The sequence below is a fragment of the Lepidochelys olivacea genome, assembly GCF_965140295.1.
Source record: "Lepidochelys olivacea isolate rLepOli2 genome assembly, chromosome: 4".
In the NCBI taxonomy this organism is placed as follows: Eukaryota; Metazoa; Chordata; order Testudines; family Cheloniidae; genus Lepidochelys; species Lepidochelys olivacea.
In genome coordinates this window covers 46,123,971-46,146,089 of record NC_140414.1, presented here as the reverse complement: position 1 = coordinate 46,146,089, position 22,119 = coordinate 46,123,971, and the positions used below count along the sequence as shown (strand labels likewise).

The window sequence follows — 22,119 nt, the reverse complement described above, 5'->3', positions numbered from 1 at the left end:
GATGGTTTAGATGCAACTCTCTGTCTGGTAGTGAGAGGAGAGGAAATTCCTCTTTCCTGCAATGAGGAAAGGAAGGGGAAACAGAATAGTGCACCCAGGCTGGGGAAAGATACTGTTAAATTATTCATTCCACCACCTAAAAGGAACAAAGTGGAGACCCAATTCCCTTCCTTTATGACATCATCATGAGGAAAAGGATGTGGCTGAAAAGCACAACTCTAAGTATGTTTCAAGGAATTACCAGGAAAATGAAAGAAGATGTTACTTTGATGAATCAATTTACAGGTATTTCACAAGTAAACCATCACCTCCACAATGACTTGCTGCTACAACTGCTAAGGAATTTTTCAATGAAATGTTTTTTGTCAGAAAATTCCCATTTGTTGAAACTGAAACTTCTTCGAGAGTTCCACACCTGGGCAGAAAAAACCAGTTATCCCCAGAGACAGCTAATAGTCTAGAAAAGCAGGAATACCAGAACATGTTGGGCCTGTCTATTAGCTCACTGCAGATCCACCTAGCAGCAATCACTGCCTTCCACTCTTGGGTAGAGAGCTATTCTATTTTCACACACCCAATAATAATCAAATTCCTGAAGGGTCTCACTCGGACATTCCCACCAGTAGTGAAGCCAACACCTCAATGAAACCTCAGTCTTGCACTGTCAATACTTATCAGGCCACCCTTTGAACATCTAACCATGTGCTCAATGTCCCTCCTGTCTATGAAGGTCACCATCACATTGGTCAGGAGGTTGAGCAAGCTGAGGCCACTCATGGCCAACCTGCCATATATGCTACTTTTCAAAAAGAAAAGGTATCCCTTTGCTTCCACCCAAAATTCATTCCCAAGGTAATGTTTGAATTCCACATAGATCAATCAATTCACATACTGGTATTCTTTCTAAAACATCATGCCTCTAGTGAAAAGCGGAGGCTTTGCTCTCTTGACATCAGAGGAGCTTTGGTGTTCTACCCACAAAGAATGAAACCAATTCAAAAAATGTCTACACTATGTGTTGCTACAGCAGAATGAACGTGGGGTTAAGCAATATCTATGCAGATCCTCTCCAAGAGAATTCCTGGCTGCTGTCAGTTACGACACATCACTCCTTGGACAGGATGAGGGCCCATCCACTGGAACACAGGCAACCTCAGTAAGCATCTCTCCAAGAAGTACCTGTGTGGGATATTTGTAAAGCATCACCCTAGAGTTCCATCCACACCTTCATGAAGCATTAAGCTAAGCCTCTTCTGCAGACACAGCCTTTGAACAACATCAGTACTGCCTGCACCCTCATACCACCCTCTTCTTTGACTACTGTTTACCAGTCACCCCCATTTGGAATATATATAGGGACCAGCACTTGAATAGGAAATGGAGTTTACTTACCTGTAATGTGACAGGTCCTGAGATGTGTGATCCCTATCTGCATTCCTCTACCTGCCCTCCTTCCCTCTGCCACGGATCATGACACTATTAGTGGTAGAAAACAGTCTGCACCTCCCCATATACCGTGGTGCTGAGCACGACAGGCTTCAGGGCACAGACATGGACCAATGGACACCACTTGAAAGATTTTTCCATTCTCCCGCATGTAGTGTGCGTGTGTACCCATGCACATAGCGACCACACATCTCAAAGTAAGCTGTTTTGTGTGTGTGTGTGGAAATGCATCTGTTTTGACCAAAGCTTCGCTGGAAAAAATTTCAGATCCCGGATGGAATTTCCGGGGGGAGAGGAAGAGACCCCAGAATAGCCCATCAGTTTCCCAGTGATTTGGACACTGGGCAATGCAGGAGAGCCAGGATTAAATCTCTTCTCTAACTCAGGCAGAGCAGGACCTTGAACCTGGGTCTCCTACTGTGTACCACGTGAGTGTCCTAATAGCATTACTCTCTCTCCCTTTCCAGTGGAAGAGCTATTCCACTTTGTATAAATAATTAAATATTCACTGGAGCAGAAAGAGAGAGACTGACTCTGTAGCCCTGTGGTTAGGTGTGAGTCCAGACCATTTGAACCTGGGTCTCCCATATCTCAGGTGAGTGCCCTAATCACAGGGGTATTGGCTATTTTAAGGTGGATCTCTCGCTCTCTTTGTAAAAATATTCAAATCGTCTAGTTTTTATTCTGATGCGGACTGAACACAAATGTCAAAACCTTGGATATTTTTCAAGGAATTCTTGTTTTTTTACTACTACTTGCTGCCTACAATAAGATTACGGGAAAATGTCACAATTAGAACAATGGGATCAGATCTGTCACAAAAGGGAAAAAAATCTAGATGGATTTCACATTACCATTGAAATCCACAAAAATCTCTCCCTCTCCTCCCCTCCCAAAAGTGGCGAAACAAAAGCAGCATCAAGACCACAAAAGCAAGTAGCATTAAACTTCTCACTTAATACACAAATCAGCAAAACAAAAGTTGGTGATTGTTTGTCAGCCACTAGATGTGACCTTCTTTCCAACAGAAAGTTGGGAATGTAGACAGGGATTCCTAGGGAAGAGAACAGAGAAAGGGTTGTTTTTAAAAGGAGTGGCTCTTTTACTTGGTCAACTATTTACTTGGATTTTCAGTAAGTGCCAACTGTGATAAAATCCAACAATTTTCAGTGCAGGTGGCTTAAAATTAATGTGTTGGGTTGTATAAGTTGAATATCATCAGAGTATCATTGCTATGCTAAAGAATACTCTTCAGATGTAAGTGATTTACAATGGTAAAGAAAACAGCCACGAATGTTGGTTTGAGTAGACTCAGAAGCTGGTTTGAGGGGAAATCTTTTACTTAGTTTACACCTCTTCCTCTATCCCTATCTTATGCTTCCTCCGTGGCTTTGTGCGTCCTTTCAGACAAGTCAGGCACAGACTTGTTCAGGTACAGAATGTTTGTCAGATTTTTACAATGTTTGAGGTAGCAGTATTGCCAACCCCAGATGTTCAAAAATCCTGTCAGACACCAAAAATCATGAGATTATGTAAAAATAATAGATTTGGTATTCTTTTTATTTGCCTTCTGCTGTTTGAGCCTTTAGAGTGCCCTGGGGTCACATTTTGAAGCTTTCTCCACAGCCACAAGGGCTAGAAACTTAAAGAAACGGTAAGAATGAAGGCTGAAATCATCACATAGCCATTTGACTCCAGGGGCTTTAAGAAAAACAGTCATAATCATGAGACCAATAACAAAATCTTGAGAGTTGGCCACACACAATATCACCAACAGCAAACTGGCATATTCTAACTACAAGGCTCTAGTAAGACTGTGTTTCTGGAATATTAATGTAAAAAAATTCCCCTTGCTTCCTTCCCTTTTTTTCTTTATGTAAGCTAAGTTCTTAATAAATTAAAAAACATCTAAGGGCTGAAAGAGGCCATTTGAGAGAGCTAACCTGGATATCCGGAGTGAATAGACTGGACTCCAAGCATCAACTTCATGCCCTGATCACTTCATGTATTATAGTTTTTAAATTATGGAATGTCGTCATGCTGTGTTACCCACAGTCCTGGGGCATCTTGGTACTAAACCATGGTGGCCCTGCATGGAAAGTCTCATTTTTAATCTTCACCATGTTGTGTGAGAAGAACATAGTGCTTGACTGGCTTCAAAGAGAGTTTGAAGGCACAAGAAATGCATGAAATGGACTTATTTCCATCTGATCAGTCCACATATGGGCAAATGGAAAGGGCTGAGTCCTTGTATTTGAATTGCACAAGTGAACTAAATACACATTTCATCTGTACATACAAAGGGCCAAACTCAGAAGTGTCATGTGGTGTGAATTAGACTTCTTGCCCTAGCTCAGACTCCTTTCCATTTACTGTAATGGAAACTTTTCCAATGGACTAGAGCTGGCCAAATAATTTTCACTAACAAAAAATGGGAAACCTATTATAAAAGTGGTTTCAAATTTAATCAAGTTTTTAACCATCTCTAACTCAGACCTATGTTATTCTTCAAAAGGGTCAGAAGTCTAATTTGTGTAAGTTTCATATACTGAGGTATTCTAGCTAACACTTTCTTCCCCATTGTTGCAGTGTGTATAAAAAGTCTAAATGAGTCTAACATGCACTCCCCTACACACCACCTTTGAGTCTGACACAATCTCAATAAATTAGCATAATCCTCAATGTGTCCCCAGAGAGGTATCCCCTATTTTATAGAGGAGGAAACTGAGGCACAAGTCACTTGGCCAAAGTGACGCAGGAAGTCAAAGCAGCAAATAGAACCGATCTCCTAAATCCCAGTCCCCTGCTAGAACCACTAGCACAGCCTCTGTTCCCAAAAATTTACATAAAAAATTATTAAACATTCCTATTGTAACAAACTAGGCCAAAAATTATTTGTCAAAATGATATATTTTCCACATTAAATATTTTTTTATATATAGAGTATTTTAAATATATCATATCCATGACATTCATGTGAAATCTGATTCATTTATATTTTACATGCAAGTAGAAGGCAACTTTTCCATATAGGGAAGAATAGGCCCAAATAGGAAGGAACGAACAACAACTTAAAAATATTATTTACATTCCAGCAAAAAGGAAGAGCAAGGAAAACATTTGGTTCATGGACTATCACTCGTTCGACATATAGATCAAGAGTTACAATAACTGTTCTGTACATGAAAATATATTCCTGAGCAAACGGATCATAGCAGTTCTGGCACTGGATATAATTACAAGAAGATTATGATTCATCAGTGGGTACAGTGTGATATACACATACTAAGTTTCACAGTATCCTTGAATTTCCTCATTCCTATATTATTTTTCTTAGTGTTTCTTTCTAGTGCCTCCTTGCTCTCTTTTATTCCAGTTTAACTGTAGATTCATGAAGTAGGTATTTAAGTCCTGACGGCAACAGTTTGTAAACACTTACGCATATAAGCAACTTTGCTCACATGATTAGTCCTGCTGAAGTCAACAAAGAACAATAGAAGGAAAGCTTGAAGCAGAATATGTGTGTACAATATTGTTTACTTTGATGAAAATACATCTTATTTTATTCAGTGCCTAAGCTGCTATGGTTCAAATACTGAGGAACATACTCTCATCTGAACACATGTACATACAAGAATATTGCAAGTTTCTAGATGAACATTAATACATATGTCAAAAAGGTGTGTTTGACATACTCATTTTTTCAGGAAAATCCCCTCCTTACACATTTTTCTGTCTGGGTGAAGCTTCTATGCACAAAGATCAAATGTAGACAGGAAATAACACACTCTCTTTCCTGTTTAAAGACTGACTGTATTTCCCAGCTGGAATTACCTTGCTGTTCACTATTTTACTGCACCAGACTGGGAACAGAAAATAGCTGCCACTCTGTACCCCAAATGTCTCTTGCTATCATCACTCTTTTCATTATTTTGAAATGATCTTTTAAATTAAGACTAAAACAAGCCTTACTGGTACAATAACAGTTGGAGAAAAACATTCATATTATAGGTTTCAGAGTAGCAGCCGTGTTAGTCTGTATCCGCAAAAGAAAAGGAGGACTTGTGGCACCTTAGAGACTAACCAATTTATTTGAGCATAAGCTTTGGATGCACCCAATGAAGTGAGCTGTAGAAAAGTCCTCCTTTTCTTTTTATTCATATTATAAAACCCTATTCAAAGTGTTTGGGTGGAGAAAGTCTTCAGAGAGTCCGAGAGAGACAGAGAGAGGTGTGTGCGCACATACACACATATGCTACACACAAACCAGCAAATTCTTAGCCTAAATAATCTTATAGTGAATATGGCTTATACTATTCTGCTACTGAATAGTATAGTATAAGTTTATAAAGGCAATCTAACTGCAAACACCGGCTAAGTTAGGAATCATAGAATGAAGTGATTCTATATTTTACCGGGTTTCAGAGTAGCAGCCATGTTAGTCTGTATTCGCAAAAAGAAAAGGAGTACTTGTGGCACCTTGGAGAAATTTGTTAGTCTCTGAGGTGCCACAAGTACTCCTTATATTTTACCTGTTATCTGCATCATCAAAAAGAGATTGTTATCCAGCTCAGCATTTTAAAAGTCTTTAGTTTCATTAGAATTAAGGGTTTCAGAGTAACAGCCGTGTTAGTCTGTATTCGCAAAAAGAAAAGGAGTACTTGTGGCACCTTAGAGACTAACCAATTTATTTGAGCATGAGCTTTCGTGAGCTACAGCTCACTTCATCAAAAGCTTATGCTCAAATAAATTGGTTAGTCTCTAAGGTGCCACAAGTACTCCTTTTCTTTTTGCGAATACAGACTAACACGGCTGTTACTCTGAAACCTGTGAATCTTAGAAATTAGAAATGAAAAAGACCTACAATATTAAGTATACTAAACTATCTCTCTTCTGGTGCAGGATACTATCTTTTAATACACCTTTTCATACTTTTGGGCAGTCTTTTTAAAAGGTCACACTGCAGCTGAATATTAAAAATGTTACAGCGGGAGAGAAGCAACAAAATAGTTTGTGTCAAACAAAGACAGAATACTGTGTGTGTGTGTAATATATATATATATATATATATAAATTAAACAATAATGACCCAGCAGGGAACTCCTTTAGCAAATTTCCTGAAAAGAAATATCCAAAGCCCACCAATGCTCCAAAAAGAGAGTAAATGCTCTTGGTGATTATGTTGTGACTCAGACTGAGAAGGAAGTCTTCCCTTAAATTAGAAAGCTCTACTTAAGTCAGGACTGATTCCACATGGAGTTTGTCTGGTCAGTTTCCCATTGCTGTCACTATTGTGTTAAAATGAACAGAGAAATTAAATTATATTTAGGCTTGGCAGAAATAGACTTTTATTTTATCATTTTGTCAGATACCCATATTTATTTTAAGCATTTTGAAGATATTGATTTTACATTTTCATGTGCAAAATTATGGGGTCTAAGCAATTTTAAAAAATAGTTATCAATGTAAAACATTGACAGTTAAGGGAAATTAGGAGGCAGCACACAATGGGGTTGGGGGTCAGACAAGAATTTGACAGTAGCTGTTGAGATTCAAAAAGTTAAAGCTTTATAACCATTAAAATATAACTTGCCAACTTCTTGTGCCAAAATATACCAATAAATATCCTTAAATCAAACAATAAGTTCAAGTAGTACTTTTCTTACTTAGCCTACCTATAAACTTTGATTATTATCAACGGAAATATTGTTTCATCAGTTTGTGTGTACAATGAAATCGCTTACCTGCATTTACCAATCAAATCAAATCCTTCCAAGCCTAATCACAGTCAATGTTGGTTTAGTGCCACAATTACATGTCAGAATCCAATACTAAGAGATGCAGCCTAAAGAGCAAAACGGGGTCCTGCTCTCATTGGAGGAAAGAGGGCACATGCATGGCGAGGGCAGGTCTGAAAATATGCTGGAAATAGAAGGAAGGGGTGTAATAATGAAAAGTAGGGCTTAGATGAATGAAGAAAAGGAGTGTTTGGGGGCATGTCCTACACAGTGTTAGGAGCACTGGTGCCATTTGGAAGACAGTTTGTTTTTATTTAAATAGATATTTAAAGAGAATATAAAACACATGAGTTCATTGTAGACTTTGATATGGCTGTGTGCGTTCGTGTGAATGGCAGAAGTTAGTGGTGAAGCCCTGTAAGGTCATCAAGTCTGCATCCTCCCAATGCAAGATTGTTCCCTGAGGTATATTTTTCTGGTGACTTTTACAAGCACACCCAATAATGCAGAGCCTGTCATTGCACATATTTGTCCATTTAAAGAAAAAGAGAGAAATAAAATAAAGATGTGAGATCCCATGCAAGTTAGACAGCAATTTACAGCTCTTGCTGTGCTCGGCATTACTTTTTTTTGGCCTTGGCAAAAAATGTTTTTGGAAATTTTGAAATAATAATTTCAGAGACAAATTAATCAACATCCAAATAGGCAGGGAAAGAGTTGGGGGGGGGTCTGTGTTTTTTGGGTTGGATTTTGTTCTTTTGTCTGAAGAGCAAAACGATACGCTTCACTCCCCCTTTAGTAAAGGAGGCAAAATAAATAAAATACTAGTGTAATGATGGAGAATTCCTTGAAGAATGGACTGAGGATTGCTCACTGTGTCCCAATGTGCTGAGGCTGCATTAGCATTATCCGCTGAAGCTCCAGGCCTATGAGAGCTAGAGAGGGACTAGTGCCCAAAGTGGTTACTACGCTGTCATATCTTGGTAAAACCCCTGTAGAGAAGAGTGAAATTTAAAGTCAAGAAAGTGAAAGGAAATGCTTGGTGTGGTCTGTCCTGTGTGTTATGACACTGACTGCATTCTGAGTCTTGGTACAGAGATCCCTCTTTGAATGTTCTTCTTTGATAGCAGAGCTGGCTGAATGCTAGAACAAAATAGAAGAATAATTATTCAATAAGTAATGGCAATATTAGTCAAATGTTGTATCTGATTAATAATATGAAACCAATATGAATTACAGAAATTGATATTGGGAAACAATGCACAAAAACATTATTCTAGAACTTTTCTTCGCGTTTTAATTATGAATTTAAGTTGCCATATTTAACAAGATCACAGTTTTAGCCCTTCAGCTGCTAAAATAGCCCTATGTGTATATGGAAATAACCCTCAGAATAACAATACTAATTCTGAGGGCTCTGAACTGAGGAACAGGTACCCAGTAAACATAGCTCCTATCATTCTCTTCTGCTCCACTCTGAGCCTCACCTTCTTCCAGATTCCTTCCCCTCTCTTTAATAAGACCCTTCTATGACATTCTGGGATGTAATCCAGAACGGTGAGGGGCTGTGTCACCCTGGCCTGTAACCTCAGATGCCTCACAATGCTTTGCTGCTGTAGCTCCCACCTGGATCACTCATAAACAGCCTATGAGCAGGCAGGTCACACACACGCTTAGTGTCTGTGTGTAGCCACAGCTCTGGGCCAGCACTTCTCATCCCAGCAGCCTGTCACCAAACACCAGCCACACACTGACTTCCAGAAGCCTTGGTTACCACTTGCCAGGTGACCCAAATATGGTCCCAGTCTCAATTTCCCCTCCAAAATGTGTGTGCTGCACTATCCAGCCCTCTCCTGGACAATTCAGACATATTAGGTCCATTGTGCCTCTAAGGGGACCAATATACAACAGTTTGACACCCTAAATGAGTTACCCACACAGTTCACAACACTGGATTAGTTTTGATTAAAGAATAAAACAAGTTTATTTAACGACAAAGAGGTTTTAAGTGAGTACAGGTACGGGGCATGAAAGTCAGAAATGGTTACAAGAGAAATAAAGTTCCTAGGACTAAAACTTAACAAGCTAGGCTTGGTTCAAGATAAAATTCTTATCAATGCTCCCAGCAACAGGGCTGGGCAAATTTCAGGTCAGAATCTCTCTCAAAGTCAAATGGGCTGGTCTCTTTTGTCTTCGTAGGTTAAAGAGCAAGAAATGGATAGGGAGACATAACTTGGGGTGTTTTTGCTCCTCACTTTTATAGTTCAGTCACCCTTTGAAATTCATTTTCCGACAGTTTACCCCTAAAATAAATTCCTGCTGTGAGGTTGGAATCAAGGAGTCTGGTGGTGAAAGAGGTTCCAGACTGACTAGTGAGTTATTAGTTTTTAAATGATACCTCACAAGGCTTATTTTCACAAGGCATAGCAGATACCTCACAAGGCATATTTTGTACAAAGATTGTTACAATAGTGTGTAGAGTGTGAATGCCAAGATTCATTCGGTCTCACTTTCCTACCACTGTGATCTGCCAAATGTGGCTAGACCTCCCATCCCCACCCCATGAGGCCTGCTTTATTTTAGGTCAGGGATTAGAATTACCTCAAAGAACTGTCATGCTTGCCGTTACCTGATGATGGAATTTCATGCAACTCATATCTGTTTATCTATTCCTCTCCCCTGCCCCCCAACTGCAGACTTACCTCAGAGCCACCTTGGCAATTTCTCTCATTTGACTGAGACAGTTGGTGGCTAACTTTACATTATGCCACTCTGCACTATATGCCAGTTCCTGCTTGCCCTAGCCTGTCTCCTTGACATGCTATCTGCCACTACCCCTGCTGGTTCCCAGACTGAAGAACTCACAGAACATAGAACTGGTTTAAATTAAAATAAGTTTGTTTTGTTTTTTAAGACAAGAACTTCACAAGAATTTTTTCAAATTTGAAATACTTAATATTGCACAAAAGTTGAAATCTGAAAGACTTTGACCAGTTTTAGCAGAAGAGGGAGTGGGGCATATCTGCAGGGTGCTGTTCTGAGCATGGGGGGAAGAGGTAGGGTCAGTTGAAACTCACTGCAGCCTCATCTTCCAGCTATGAGATAACACACCTACAGTACAGTGTACCCTAGAAGTCTCCCCAAAGCCCTAATTAAAATCCTCCAAAATGAGATTGACACAAATGTATTAAATACTAGGGGCTTAGTCAGCATCCTAAAGTTAACCCAACTTTCCTGGAAACTGGTTTGAGCGAAATGATGGTAACAATTGTATGAACTCCAGCATGTTAATTTCATTTCCTAGCTGAGTTTATTTCAGTGCTAATAGCATTAACATTGAGCTGGGGATTTTCCAATTGCACTATTATCACTATGAACATTCACTACCAGTGTGCTTAGCATTATATAACAGATAAAGACAGCCCCTATTTCCATGAACTTATAGTCCATAACAGGTATGAGAAGACACACTGGGAGATGATAAGATGATCTTATTAAGGGACTTTCCCAGTTATTTGTGTGTAGGGAGACTAGAGCTAGTTGGAAGAAAAATTCCAGTTAAATGACTACTTGTTTTGAAACTTAAGCTAACTAGACTGAAAAAGGCTCACAAAAAGATGGGGAAAAAAACAAACCCCAAAAAGTTTTGATTAGTCCAAAATAAATATTTTATTCCCTTTTTTGGTTTGTGAAAATTTGAGATTTTGACCTTTTGTCGTGATTTGGGATTTTAACAACATTTGTGAGGCAGGAAAACAGTTTCCCACATAGCTCTGGTGGGACCTTCTCCCCACTTCTTGTCCCCTTCTTTCATCAAGAGATCTGTTTCTTGACTCTTTTTTTAAAAACTTGTCCATGAGGAAAACTACTACTTCCTTTCTACAGGAAGCCATCATGATTAATGCATCAATGCCATGGTAAGCATTCTGATGCCTTCTAACTATCTGTGATAGACAGACAGGCAGACCACAGGTCTACGGGACATGAGATTTATTCAGTAATATTCTGTGTGACCTAAGATATTCAATCACTCTGTTGCTCTATGTGTAAAGAGGGGATATTACCTACTTTTGTAAAGAGCTTTGAGACCCTCAGATAAAAGAAGCCACAGAGGTACAAAGTCTGTGATTTACCTGGTGATTTACCATTTGATATATGTCATCTTCATTTTGAGACCTGTTTCCTTTTCACCACCACAGGAATCTCACAGTTAAATCATTGCTGTCATCTTCTGTCCAACTTCAGACTGGTGTGAAATATTTTTGTGGAAAACCAATTGCATTTATGCATACTGCAATCCTGTAACTTCCTGTGATATATCTGCAGGAATGTCAAAACCAGTGGCACATATTGCCAATTTTGTGTGGTTTTCCAATTTCCCTGGTATTACAGCTACTGACAATACAAGGCCAAATCCTGCTAGTCTTACTCATAGAAGTAATATTGTTGATTTCAATGGGACTACTTATGTGAGTAAACTGATCAGGAATTGAGCAAGCTGGGAATCTTCTTTGCTTCCTCCCTCTCCTCCTCATTTAGTCTGTGGCTGAATCCTATTTCTTCTTCCTTCACAACATCTCAAAAATCCACCCCTTCCTTTGTAGCATGATGGCCAAATCCATAACCTAGTCATTTGCTGCCTTACCTACTGTAATCTCTACTAAGGTTCTGTGGTAGTTAAAATTAGAAATTGACCTAAAGCTGGCCGAGTGCCGTGGCTGGTGGAACAAATAATGTACTAATATCCTGGGATGCTAGGCTTAGAAACAATATGATGTTCACACTTGAACATAGGTGAAGTCTGAAGGTACTAACACAGAATTAGGAGGCTAAATTAGTTCTTCACTATAGCATCACCAAAAAGTTGTAATTGTAATCCTAAAAACTGATCTTTGCCCAAAAGATTAAGTAAAAACGGCTCAGAATGAAGGAGGTCATCCCAATGTTAGCCTTTGATTGAGTCAATATTTCAAGTACCTTCTCCATCAAAGAGCTCTCAGGCCCCTTGAAATATTCTGTTCACGGGTCATAACCAGATGTCTAAAGCTCCATGCTACAAACAACAACATAATCCTGAGACAAAATTATTCTAAAATTGTGATCATTAATAGTGTGTGCTCTGTAGCTCTAGGAGAATTACTCACTGACTTGAATTTTAAGCAAAAAAATATACTTTCACTGCTCCTCACTTTACAAAGTCCTTTTTGTCATTCTTGTCATTTCTATAAACCTTTAACTATTTATTTATTTAATTTGGTGGTCAGAATAACTTTTGTGTACAATCCAAAATGTCCTTATCAAAATAAAATCTTTTTCCTAATACCTTGATTGTACCCTAATGGATCCCTGACCACTTTAACAAAGTTGGAAAACTAACCTGTTCAAATGGGCAAAACAAGGAAACAAACCAAGATTTCAGGAAAAATTGTTTTGCTGTTTCCTAGAAAGTCATTTTATTGGTGAAGATTTTAATCAAGAAACTTTGGTTAGCATGCAGAATTTTGTACATGGTTCAACATGTGCCAAGAAAAACTAGAGGGGGGAAAAAAAGCCCTTGAGACATATTCTAGAGAATATAAAGTTTAATCCTGATGATTGGATCGTAACTGAAGTGCAGTTATTGTTTGTGGGAAGTTCCAAATGGAGCTTGAGATTCTACAATACAGAAATTGTTTCATCATAAATTACCAAGCTGATGTCTGGAGCTTAGCCGTAAAAAGTCCACTGTTTCACCAAAAGTCTATAGTTCGTGTAAATCTTTTTTTTAGTTGCAGGTTTTTACAAGGAACTATGTTGTCTTAAATCAATTTTCATATGATTACATTTGTTCCTTTCCCTGAGAAAAACCTATTATCTTCCCACAAAAAGGAAAAGGGGTTTTTTTCTTTTAAATTTTCCCTCCAACACCATCATCATTCAGAATTTTTAGAAGAAAAAAAATTGTACTTTGTATTTGTCTAGTGCTTTCTATCTAAAAAACTCAAAATGCCATAGAAACACTTAATTGTGTGTCTCATTTGTGAGGTTAGTTATGTATAGTTATCCCCATTTGCAGATGGGAAACTAGACATAGAAGTTAACACTAAAATGATTAAACTTGTGTACCTTAAGCTAGGCATCTAAATCTATATTGAGACAACCTGATACATGAGAAGAACTGGAAGGATCAGGCCCTTAAAGATAATAAGAAAAACAGCGTGTTGTAGCTCTGTACTTTGCACAATTATAGAACTATTTCAAGGGGAAAAAACCTCACCCTCCGGCTGTAAAAGTGTGAAATGCTGCGTGTATATTTCACTGTACTTATTGTTCTTTTTGCGGGTGTTTTCTTCCCTATAGTTTTTACAGGCATTATTGGTATTCTCCATTAAGTGACTCGCCAATTTCTCTCGTACAAGGAAATACAGTAAGTCTTAATGTCATGTCAGAAAATGTTTATATTCAGGCAAGCCAAAGGGCTTGGTTCCAGTTGGAAACAGATATCTCTGGTACTGGGGAAAAGAAAGCCATGTCCCTAGAGCTATTCACTGAAAGTTTATTTTTCCTTCCCTTATCTTTGCTAGTTCCTCACCCAGAGGAGAATCAACCAGTAAAGGAAGGGATTGCAATTTACATAACACACTCAACAAAGCCTTACCCTGTCTCATATATTAGTCACAGACAGCATGCTTGAGACATTCTGGGAAGCCCCTGTATGGAAGGCAAAAAAGGTTTAAATCAGAGTTCCATCACCTATATCTTACTCTGTGGTGCTTCCACACACGCACAACTAGTTGGGAACATTTTCTGTGAAGTTTTTGAGACACATGTTTTAATAGAACTTTTTCCTTCCCCCTCCTTCGGACAACCCCACCTGCTTAAAGTACGTATTTGATTTGCCTTCTTTTAAAGACCTGCAGTAAAACAGACATCCAGAGCCACTGTCAACTGCCACAGACAGGCATGAATGGCCCGGAAACTTCAGCAGACCAGTCACAGGTAAGTGAGCATCTCTGATGGGGAGCAGTATCAGTGGCATGTTGTTTAATTAATGGAAATGTGCAAACTAATTAGACATTTAGAGCTATCATTTTGTGGATGGATCATTATAGGCTTGTGCATTAAAATAGTCTTGTCAGAATGAATGTATTGTGTTTTAATGTACGAAGGTGATACTGGAATGCTATAGATCTTTAGCTCCTTTTTTTAATCTTTAATTTTTTTCTTTAAGAGGCTGATCTTGGGCGTGGCCAGTTGCCAGGGTAACAAGGCAGCTTCTTGAGGCACTGTTAGCTATTCCCAGATTTGAGCCACGGGCACCGGGGTGTTCTTTGAATTTACTAGCATTGTGTTTCTCGACTGGAAAGTGTGAGCTGTGACTTTTAAAGCCAATCACAATTTGTCCTTAAAGCTGTCTATATGTATCTATTGAATAAAAAAGAATTTGCAAACTATATTTGATAGCTTTTGAGAATTCTGCGTTAGGCTGCGCTTTCCTTGCCTGGGCTGACACGCTGTGCTGTGGGCTGACACGTAGCGCATGCAGTACAGCGGGACCGTAGCCGCTGGCAGGAGTGGAAAACTCCACCAGCGGGTCAACTCCATGGGCAGGAGGCAGCCAAAGACAGATTGCGGGCATGGGGAGCGGGAAGCTCCCCCAGGCCAACCTTCAAGGATGAGGCAGTGGCAGTGAGACACAGGTTAGGGAGGAGTGGCAAGGGATTGGGTCACAGAAGGGTGAGCAGGATTGGGGGGTAATTAGTCCTGGCAGCTCCACAGAGGAAACAAGGTAAAGAAAACGGAATCTGGGCCAGTAACTAGACCCTTGCAATCCAACTGGAACTTGACAGGGTCCGACTACAAGTGTCGGGATTGGGTCAGGAATGAAAACAACTTGATATGCCTGGACTTGAGTTCAGGTTTGCTGTGGTCTAGATGGATTCAGATCAGGCTTTAAAATTAGGTCCTAGCAGACCTCTAATTGACAGTACAGTTTTGGTCTGAAAACCAGGCTACTGACTGGATATTTGGTGGGGGTAGGGTGACCAGATACAACTGTGAAAAAATAGAACTGTGTGTGGGGGGGAGAGGGGTAATAGGCACCTATATAAGAAAAAACTCCGAATATTGACACTGTCCCTATAAAAACGGGACATCTGGTCACCCTAGGTGGGGGAGGAATGAAAAACAACACTTTCAATTACCAAGCATTTGACATAGCCAATGTGCTTTTCTGTGTTATGTATATTTATTCCAATTACAATTCTGTTTCTACATACAGCTAGTGTGCATCATGGTTTGTTATGAGAACCTGTGACAGCTTCTTGGAAATTATGATCTATTGGGCTAATAATATAAAAATGAGGATTTGCCTGAAACTATACTGGCTACAAATTACCTATGAAGTATATTTGAACCCATTATGGGTCTAATTATGGGCCCACTCCTGAAAACACTTACTGCTGGAAATAATGCTTACTGTACTAGTGCCCATGAATGAATGGGACTATTCATGCCTGCTAGCATGCCTAGTGGTCAGTGTTTGAAGCACAGGACCTTTATTAGTTGTGAGGCAGGCAAACAATTCTTTAATACACAGTATCTTTAAAATAAAAAGCAAAATATGAATGTAGAAAGCTGAAGAAAATCATTAGGCTTTTGCTGACTTTGCAAACTGCTTTTTTAAACAGTTGCACCTGTAACACAATATGATACACAATGGGCTAAAATCTCAGCTCGTGTAAACTGGCATATTTCCATTGACTTCAGTTGGCCACAATTCTCATTTTTGCCACAGAGTAAGCAAATGTTAAATTGAGTGTAAATTACATTTTTGTTCAATTTAAGGCCTTTTTGCCTTACCAGGGAGATTTCAAGGGACAGTAATATAAATATAGCACTTAAATAGAAATTTCCCTCTTCAAATTGCTTTATAAACATTAATATAATAGACATGTAGGGTAGATAAGTGCTGTATAGGATAATATTGAATTTGGGGGTATTAATTAGAAGGATTTATTTTAAATATTGTTTTTTTCTCTCCTTTGAAAGTGTACGTTACTGACAAAAAAGAACAACATACCAACAGATACCCTTGAACAACAGATCAGAATATTGGAAAGACAGAGACAAGAGGTAACTGATTATAGTATTATGTAATTATAAATTTTGGTCTCCCAAAGCAGGAAATCAAAGGGTTCAAATTGATACTGTTGCTCACACTGATTAATATTTACTTTTCTAGCCGTTCCTCTGCAGTCAGTGGCAGAATCAGGGCCATAATTTCCATGTGGAATGCTAGTCCTACATTCTGGAACCAAAATATTCTTGCCTCACAGTTTGTCACAAACAAAGGTCCCAATCCTTCAAACACTTATGTGTATGCTTAACTTTATGCATGTGACTAAAGCCATTGGCACGTTTCACATACATAAAGTTAAGCAAGAACATACATGTTTGCAGAATTGGGACTGAAAACACAGTACTGAAAGCACAATAATGTGCTGATATAAGATGGTGTAGCCAAGCTGAAGGTTAATGATTTCTTGAACCCTGAGTAAGGATTTATAAGACATTAATGCAAACTTTATTAATGCTCATAGTAATTCCAAGGGGTAATGTTGAGCAGCAACAGATTGCTTATTGGGTGTCTGACTCCTAGCAAATTGGGAATGTTTCTTCTTGTGACCATCCTAAACAGTGATCCATGTGTGCCGGATCTCAGGGTGCTTCCAGGGGGCATATCTGAAGAGTGTAAACCATTTGTATTGGTTCACTGCTAACTTTTTATGTGCCAATTACATGTATGATTAGGGCCCTACCAAATTCACAGCTGTAAAAAATACATCACGGACCGTGAAATCCGGTCTCCCCCTTGAAATGTGGTCTTTTGTGTACTTTTACCCTATACTATTCAGACTTCACAGGGGAGACCAGTGTTTCTTAAACTGGGGGTCTCAATCCAAAAGAGGGTTGCAAGGTTATTTTAGGGATGGTTGCAGTATTGCCACCCGTACTTCTGCACTGCTGCCTTCAGAGCTGGGCAGCCGGAGAGTGGCAGCTGCTGGCTGAGGGCCCAGCTCTAAAGACAGCAGCACAGAAGTAAGGGTGGCAAACCCATACCATGGCCTCCTTACTTCTGCGCTGCTGCTGGCAGCGGCGCTGCCTTCAGAGCTGGGCTCCCGGTCAGCACTGCTGCTCTCCGGCTGCCCAGCTCTGAAGGCAGCAGCACAGAAGTAAGGATGGCAATACTGCGACATCCCTACAATAACCTTGTGACACCCTCCTAGAATCCTTTTGGGTCAGGACCCCGACACATACAACATGGTGAAATTTCAGATTTAGATATCTGAAATCATGACAGTTATGATTTTTAAAATCCTAGGACCATAAAATTGACCAAAATGGACCATGAATTTGGTAGGACCCTATTTTGATAAAAGCCAATCCCTTTTCACTTTATATATGGAAATAGTCTTGCTAAACTCAATGGCACTTTCATATGAGTAAGGCAAGTGGGGTTTGCAACATCTAAAACACCTACCATATGTACCTGGCAAGATATAGTGAACTGTAAACAAGGAAAAAAGTGTGTGTAACTTCAGAAAGAAATTGGGAGTGGTAGTTTATTTGCATTGCTACTGTGTTTAACATGAGTCACCTGCAATTTACTGCATATCAGAGAGATGTAAATGTCCCTCCTTGCCCAACTATTTTGTTGTGGATGGGGAAAGCTCAGTTTATATCTCCACCATTACTGTATTCCGGAATGCAAATAGCAAAGAAATGAAAGACATGCCACAAAGGTCGACAACCTTTGGACTTTCTCTTCTTGAATGTAAATTGGCCATAGATAATGAGGAGATTCTGAACACCTCTGTTACCTTCAGGATTAAAAAATTAGTCAGTTTAAACTATCTAATAATGCACTTCAGGCAAGTGTTGCTCACTGAGAATTACTGGTTGATAATTGCAGCTGTTGGAGGTGAACAAGCAATGGGATCAACAATTTAGAAGTATGAAACAGCACTATGAAAAAAAGGTAGGTTTGACTGTTTCTATCTGGCTCTAAAAGTGCCACCAGCTGACAGCAGCCCCATCCTTAAATACAAACTAGACTACAGGTATAACTTGAAAAATAACATTAAAACATTTGCATTCTATGTCCATCCCCACCCCTCACGTAAAAGAAAAATTGAGAGTTTGAATATAAAATAGCAAGTAACGTGCATATGGGTTTTCTGGCAATCAGTTACTGGAGCTGAGGTTCAAAGTGGTCTTTGAAGTCCTGTGAGGATTGTTGTGGTCATCAAAACAAGGGTCCTCACACCCTCCACAAGATCATGAAAACTGTGCCCACTTTAAGCTATGCTTCCCTGAGAATTAATCTACAGGTGGGCAGTATGTGCCAAAGCCACTGGAACTGCACAACCACAGCCCCAGATGCCCCTGTGCCATCCCCTATGCTCTGTTCTAGGTTGGTTTATGAATGACCAGCATGGAGATCCCCTTTTTGGTATGCAGGTAGGGGAAGCTGAAGTTGCTCCATTAGCCCTCATAGGTGGGTGGATTTTACCCCAGGAGAGGCTATACGGTATAAGGAGCTCCTGTTCTTTTATTTTAAATATAGACTGTTACTACTTTTATTAAGAATTTTGTTAAAACAAGCAGTAGTCTCTTCCTCTCTCCTTTCACATTTCTTTTGAAAATACCATAATGAGTTAGTTAGCAAAAGCAGCTGCCTGAGTGTGGTTTCTTCTTTTAAGTAAATAATCATAATTTCCATCAGTGTCGGCCTCTAACTGCCTTATAGGAAAAAGAAATTCCCATTTGTCTTTGGTAGAAAACAAAAATAAAATGTTAATTCCCCCCCCCCCAGCTCTATTAATAGACCACACGGTTCTTTTCTGAATTGCTTATACACAGAGAGAATACACATGACTTGTCTCCATCAGTGCATGATCATTTTACCCCCAGTTGGATTATGAGGCACATCTTTGCAGAAAGAGCCCATGCTAGGGAAGAAAAAAGAGCATTAAATGTGGGAAAATCTTTAGAGGGACTGCTCCTTAACGGAAGTAAATTGGCAGCTAAATCATTGGAGCTAATTGGATTTACAATAGCTGAGGATCTGGCCCAGGGCCAGAGTGTTTAAAAATTTCCATTAGAGAGAGACAAGTATGATTTAGGAAAGGGGGGGGTGTTATTTACGTACAAACGGTTCTGGCTCCTTCTCTGTGTCTAGCTGCGTGCTGAGAGCAGGAAGGTTTTGAAGGAGCCTTAGGGATACTACTCCATTCAAGTGTCCTCTGGCTCAGTCACGCCCCTGCTGTGAGTGTGTGTGATCATTTTACAGCTTGCAGAAGTGAAAGCGAAACTGGGTGCATCACAGAGGAGTGTCAGCGAGCTGGAGAAAGAAAGGCAGCAGAATCAGCAACAGTGTGAGAGGCTGCAAGCCTTGGCCAGAGATGGACTGCTTCAGGAAGCGGTAGGAGGATTGCACTTTACCTACTTGATTGTGTGTGTCCGTAGAGTTGCATGGGGTTTGCTCTAGTAAGAGATACAGCGTGGGATGAATTACACCAGTGAGATAAGAATAGAGTATCGGGGTTCCTTGTCTGGTGGTGTTATGCTTCTGAGGAGGCGGTAGATCGGAGATCCATCTCTAGAAATGCAAGTGACTCCCAGTGGCTGTGTCACTCCAAAAGTTGGCAGAGGGCTGATGAATAGAGCAATAGAGCGGGGCGGGGGGAAGCATACTGATATGATTGTACGCCTGTCCCCTCTCAAACAGATCTGTAAGTGGGTGAATTTTCTTTATGCTCAATAAAAGAAAATGCTGAAAATATTCTCTCCAAACTGGGTGACTGGGCAACAAAATGGCAGATGAAATTCAGTGTTGATAAATGCAAAGTAATGCACATTGGAAAACATAATCCCAACTATACATACAAAATGATGGGGTCTAAATTGATTGTTATCATTCAAGAAAGAGATCCTGGAGTCATTGTGGATAGTTCTCTGAAAACATCCATGCGAAGTGCATCAGAAATCAAAAAAGCAAACAGAATGTTGGGAATTATTAAGAAAGGGATAGATAATAAGCCGGAAAATATCATATTGCCTCTATATAAATCCATGGTATGCCCCCATCTTGAATACTGCCTGCAGATGTGGTGGTCCCATCTCAAAAAAAGATATATTGGAATTGGAAAAGGTTCAGAAAAGGGCAACAAAAATGATTAGGGGTATGGAATGGCTGCCATATGAGGAGAGATTAATAAGACTGGGACTTTTCAGCTTGGAAAAGACACGACTAAGGGGCGATATGATAGAGGTCTATAAAAATTATGATTGGTGTGGAGAAGGTAAATAGGAAGTGTTATTTACTCCTTCTAATAACACAAGAACTAGGGGTCACCAAATGAAATTAATAGGCAGCAGGTTTAAAACAAACAAAAGGAAGTATTTTTTCACACAATGCACAGTCAACCTGTGGAACTCCTAGCCAGAAGCTGTTGTGAAGGCCAAGACTATAACAGAGTTCAAAAAAGAGCTAGATAAGTTCATGGAGATTAGGTCCATCAATGGCTATTAGCCAGTATGGACAGGAATGGTGTCCCTAGCCTCTATTTTCCAGAAGCTGGGAATGGGCATCAGGGGATGGATCACTTGATGATTACCTGTTCTGTTCATTCCCTCTGGGACACCTGCCAGTGGCCACTGTCAGAAGACAGGATACTGGGCTAGATGGACCATTGGTCTGACCCAGTATGGCCATTCTTATGTTCTTACTGTAGGAATTTAAAGGGGAGCCTTAACTGCTAGATACATACACAAAGTGCTTAAGGATAATTTAGGGTAGTAAATATATGTGTGTGTTTAACAGAGCACATGTTGTCAAATACATATATAAATATTTAAAGAGCTCTTTAACTTACTACTGTTAGGCCCAGTCCTGCAAACACTATCTGGTATAGTGCTGACTACTCTGAGTAGTTCAACAGTAAACACACTATGTCCTGTAATATGTGTTTCCTAGCTCAGGTTCTAAGGGTATGTATACACTGGAAACTTCCAAGTGCTCCCGCGGCAGCGCTTTGAAGTGCGAGTGTGGTCACGCGCGAACGCTGGGAGAGAGCTTTCTCAGTGCTCCTGGTAATCCACCTCAATGAGGAGCCTGTTTACACTGGCACTTTAAAGCACTCAGACTTGCTGTGCTCAGGGTGGTGATTTTTCATGCCCCTGAGCCAGCACGTTAGAGCGCTATAAAATGTAAGTGTAGACATACCCTTAGACTTGAAGTCAGGTCACGGTTCTGTGTTCTTCATGCAAAACATGATGACATGAGACACTGACGCAGTTGGAGGAATGCATCGCTTCCACTTTACCTGTATTAATGTTTGCTATTGGCTGCCATAAGATAAATTCACATCTTTGTATGTAAAGCTTTTCATCTCCTCTTCTAACGTTTCATTGGTAGTCTGTAGTCTTAGGCCCTGATTCAGCAAGGCCCATGAGAGGATCCTTCTCTGATGAAGTGGTCCAAAGAATGAAAGAGCTGGAGAACCATTGGATTAAAGGATGTACAACACAGTATGACAACTTGGCAGCATCCTTCATACAAACCTCAGATAGTCTGCAGAGTTAAAATAAAACATACATAAAGTTTTAAATAGATAGTGGAAGGAGAGTAGCATTAAAAGGGTGTTATCCAGGGACAAAAAGATGTATTTTTCCAGTGGGATCTGAAAATGGATAGTTCAATAAGGCCAAGATATGAAAGGCTTTCCTAGATAACCAACCGCTGCAGAAAAGGTTCTCAGAGCAACAGTGGTGAGGGTGAGTGAAGGGACAGAGAGGAGTTCTGTGTTTACATGAGAGAGAATGTGAGAAGAAGAGCAGGGAGAGGGGTAGGGGACAGTGAGTTGTTCTGGAGCAAGTCTATGGAGGGTTT

The 22,119-nt window shown here is 39.8% G+C and overlaps 1 protein-coding gene across 1 annotated transcript in view; it reads left to right on the top strand.

Annotated features, from left to right (window-relative positions):
- Positions 1-22,119, top strand: part of TNIP3 (TNFAIP3 interacting protein 3) — a 95,560-nt gene that overhangs the window by 44,764 nt on the left and 28,677 nt on the right. The window contains exons 4-7 of the mRNA XM_084627408.1: positions 14,076-14,162; positions 16,215-16,298; positions 18,139-18,204; positions 19,519-19,650. Of these exons, the coding sequence (XP_084483534.1) occupies positions 14,076-14,162; positions 16,215-16,298; positions 18,139-18,204; positions 19,519-19,650 (369 nt within the window). The remainder of the gene's footprint in view (positions 1-14,075; positions 14,163-16,214; positions 16,299-18,138; positions 18,205-19,518; positions 19,651-22,119) is intronic.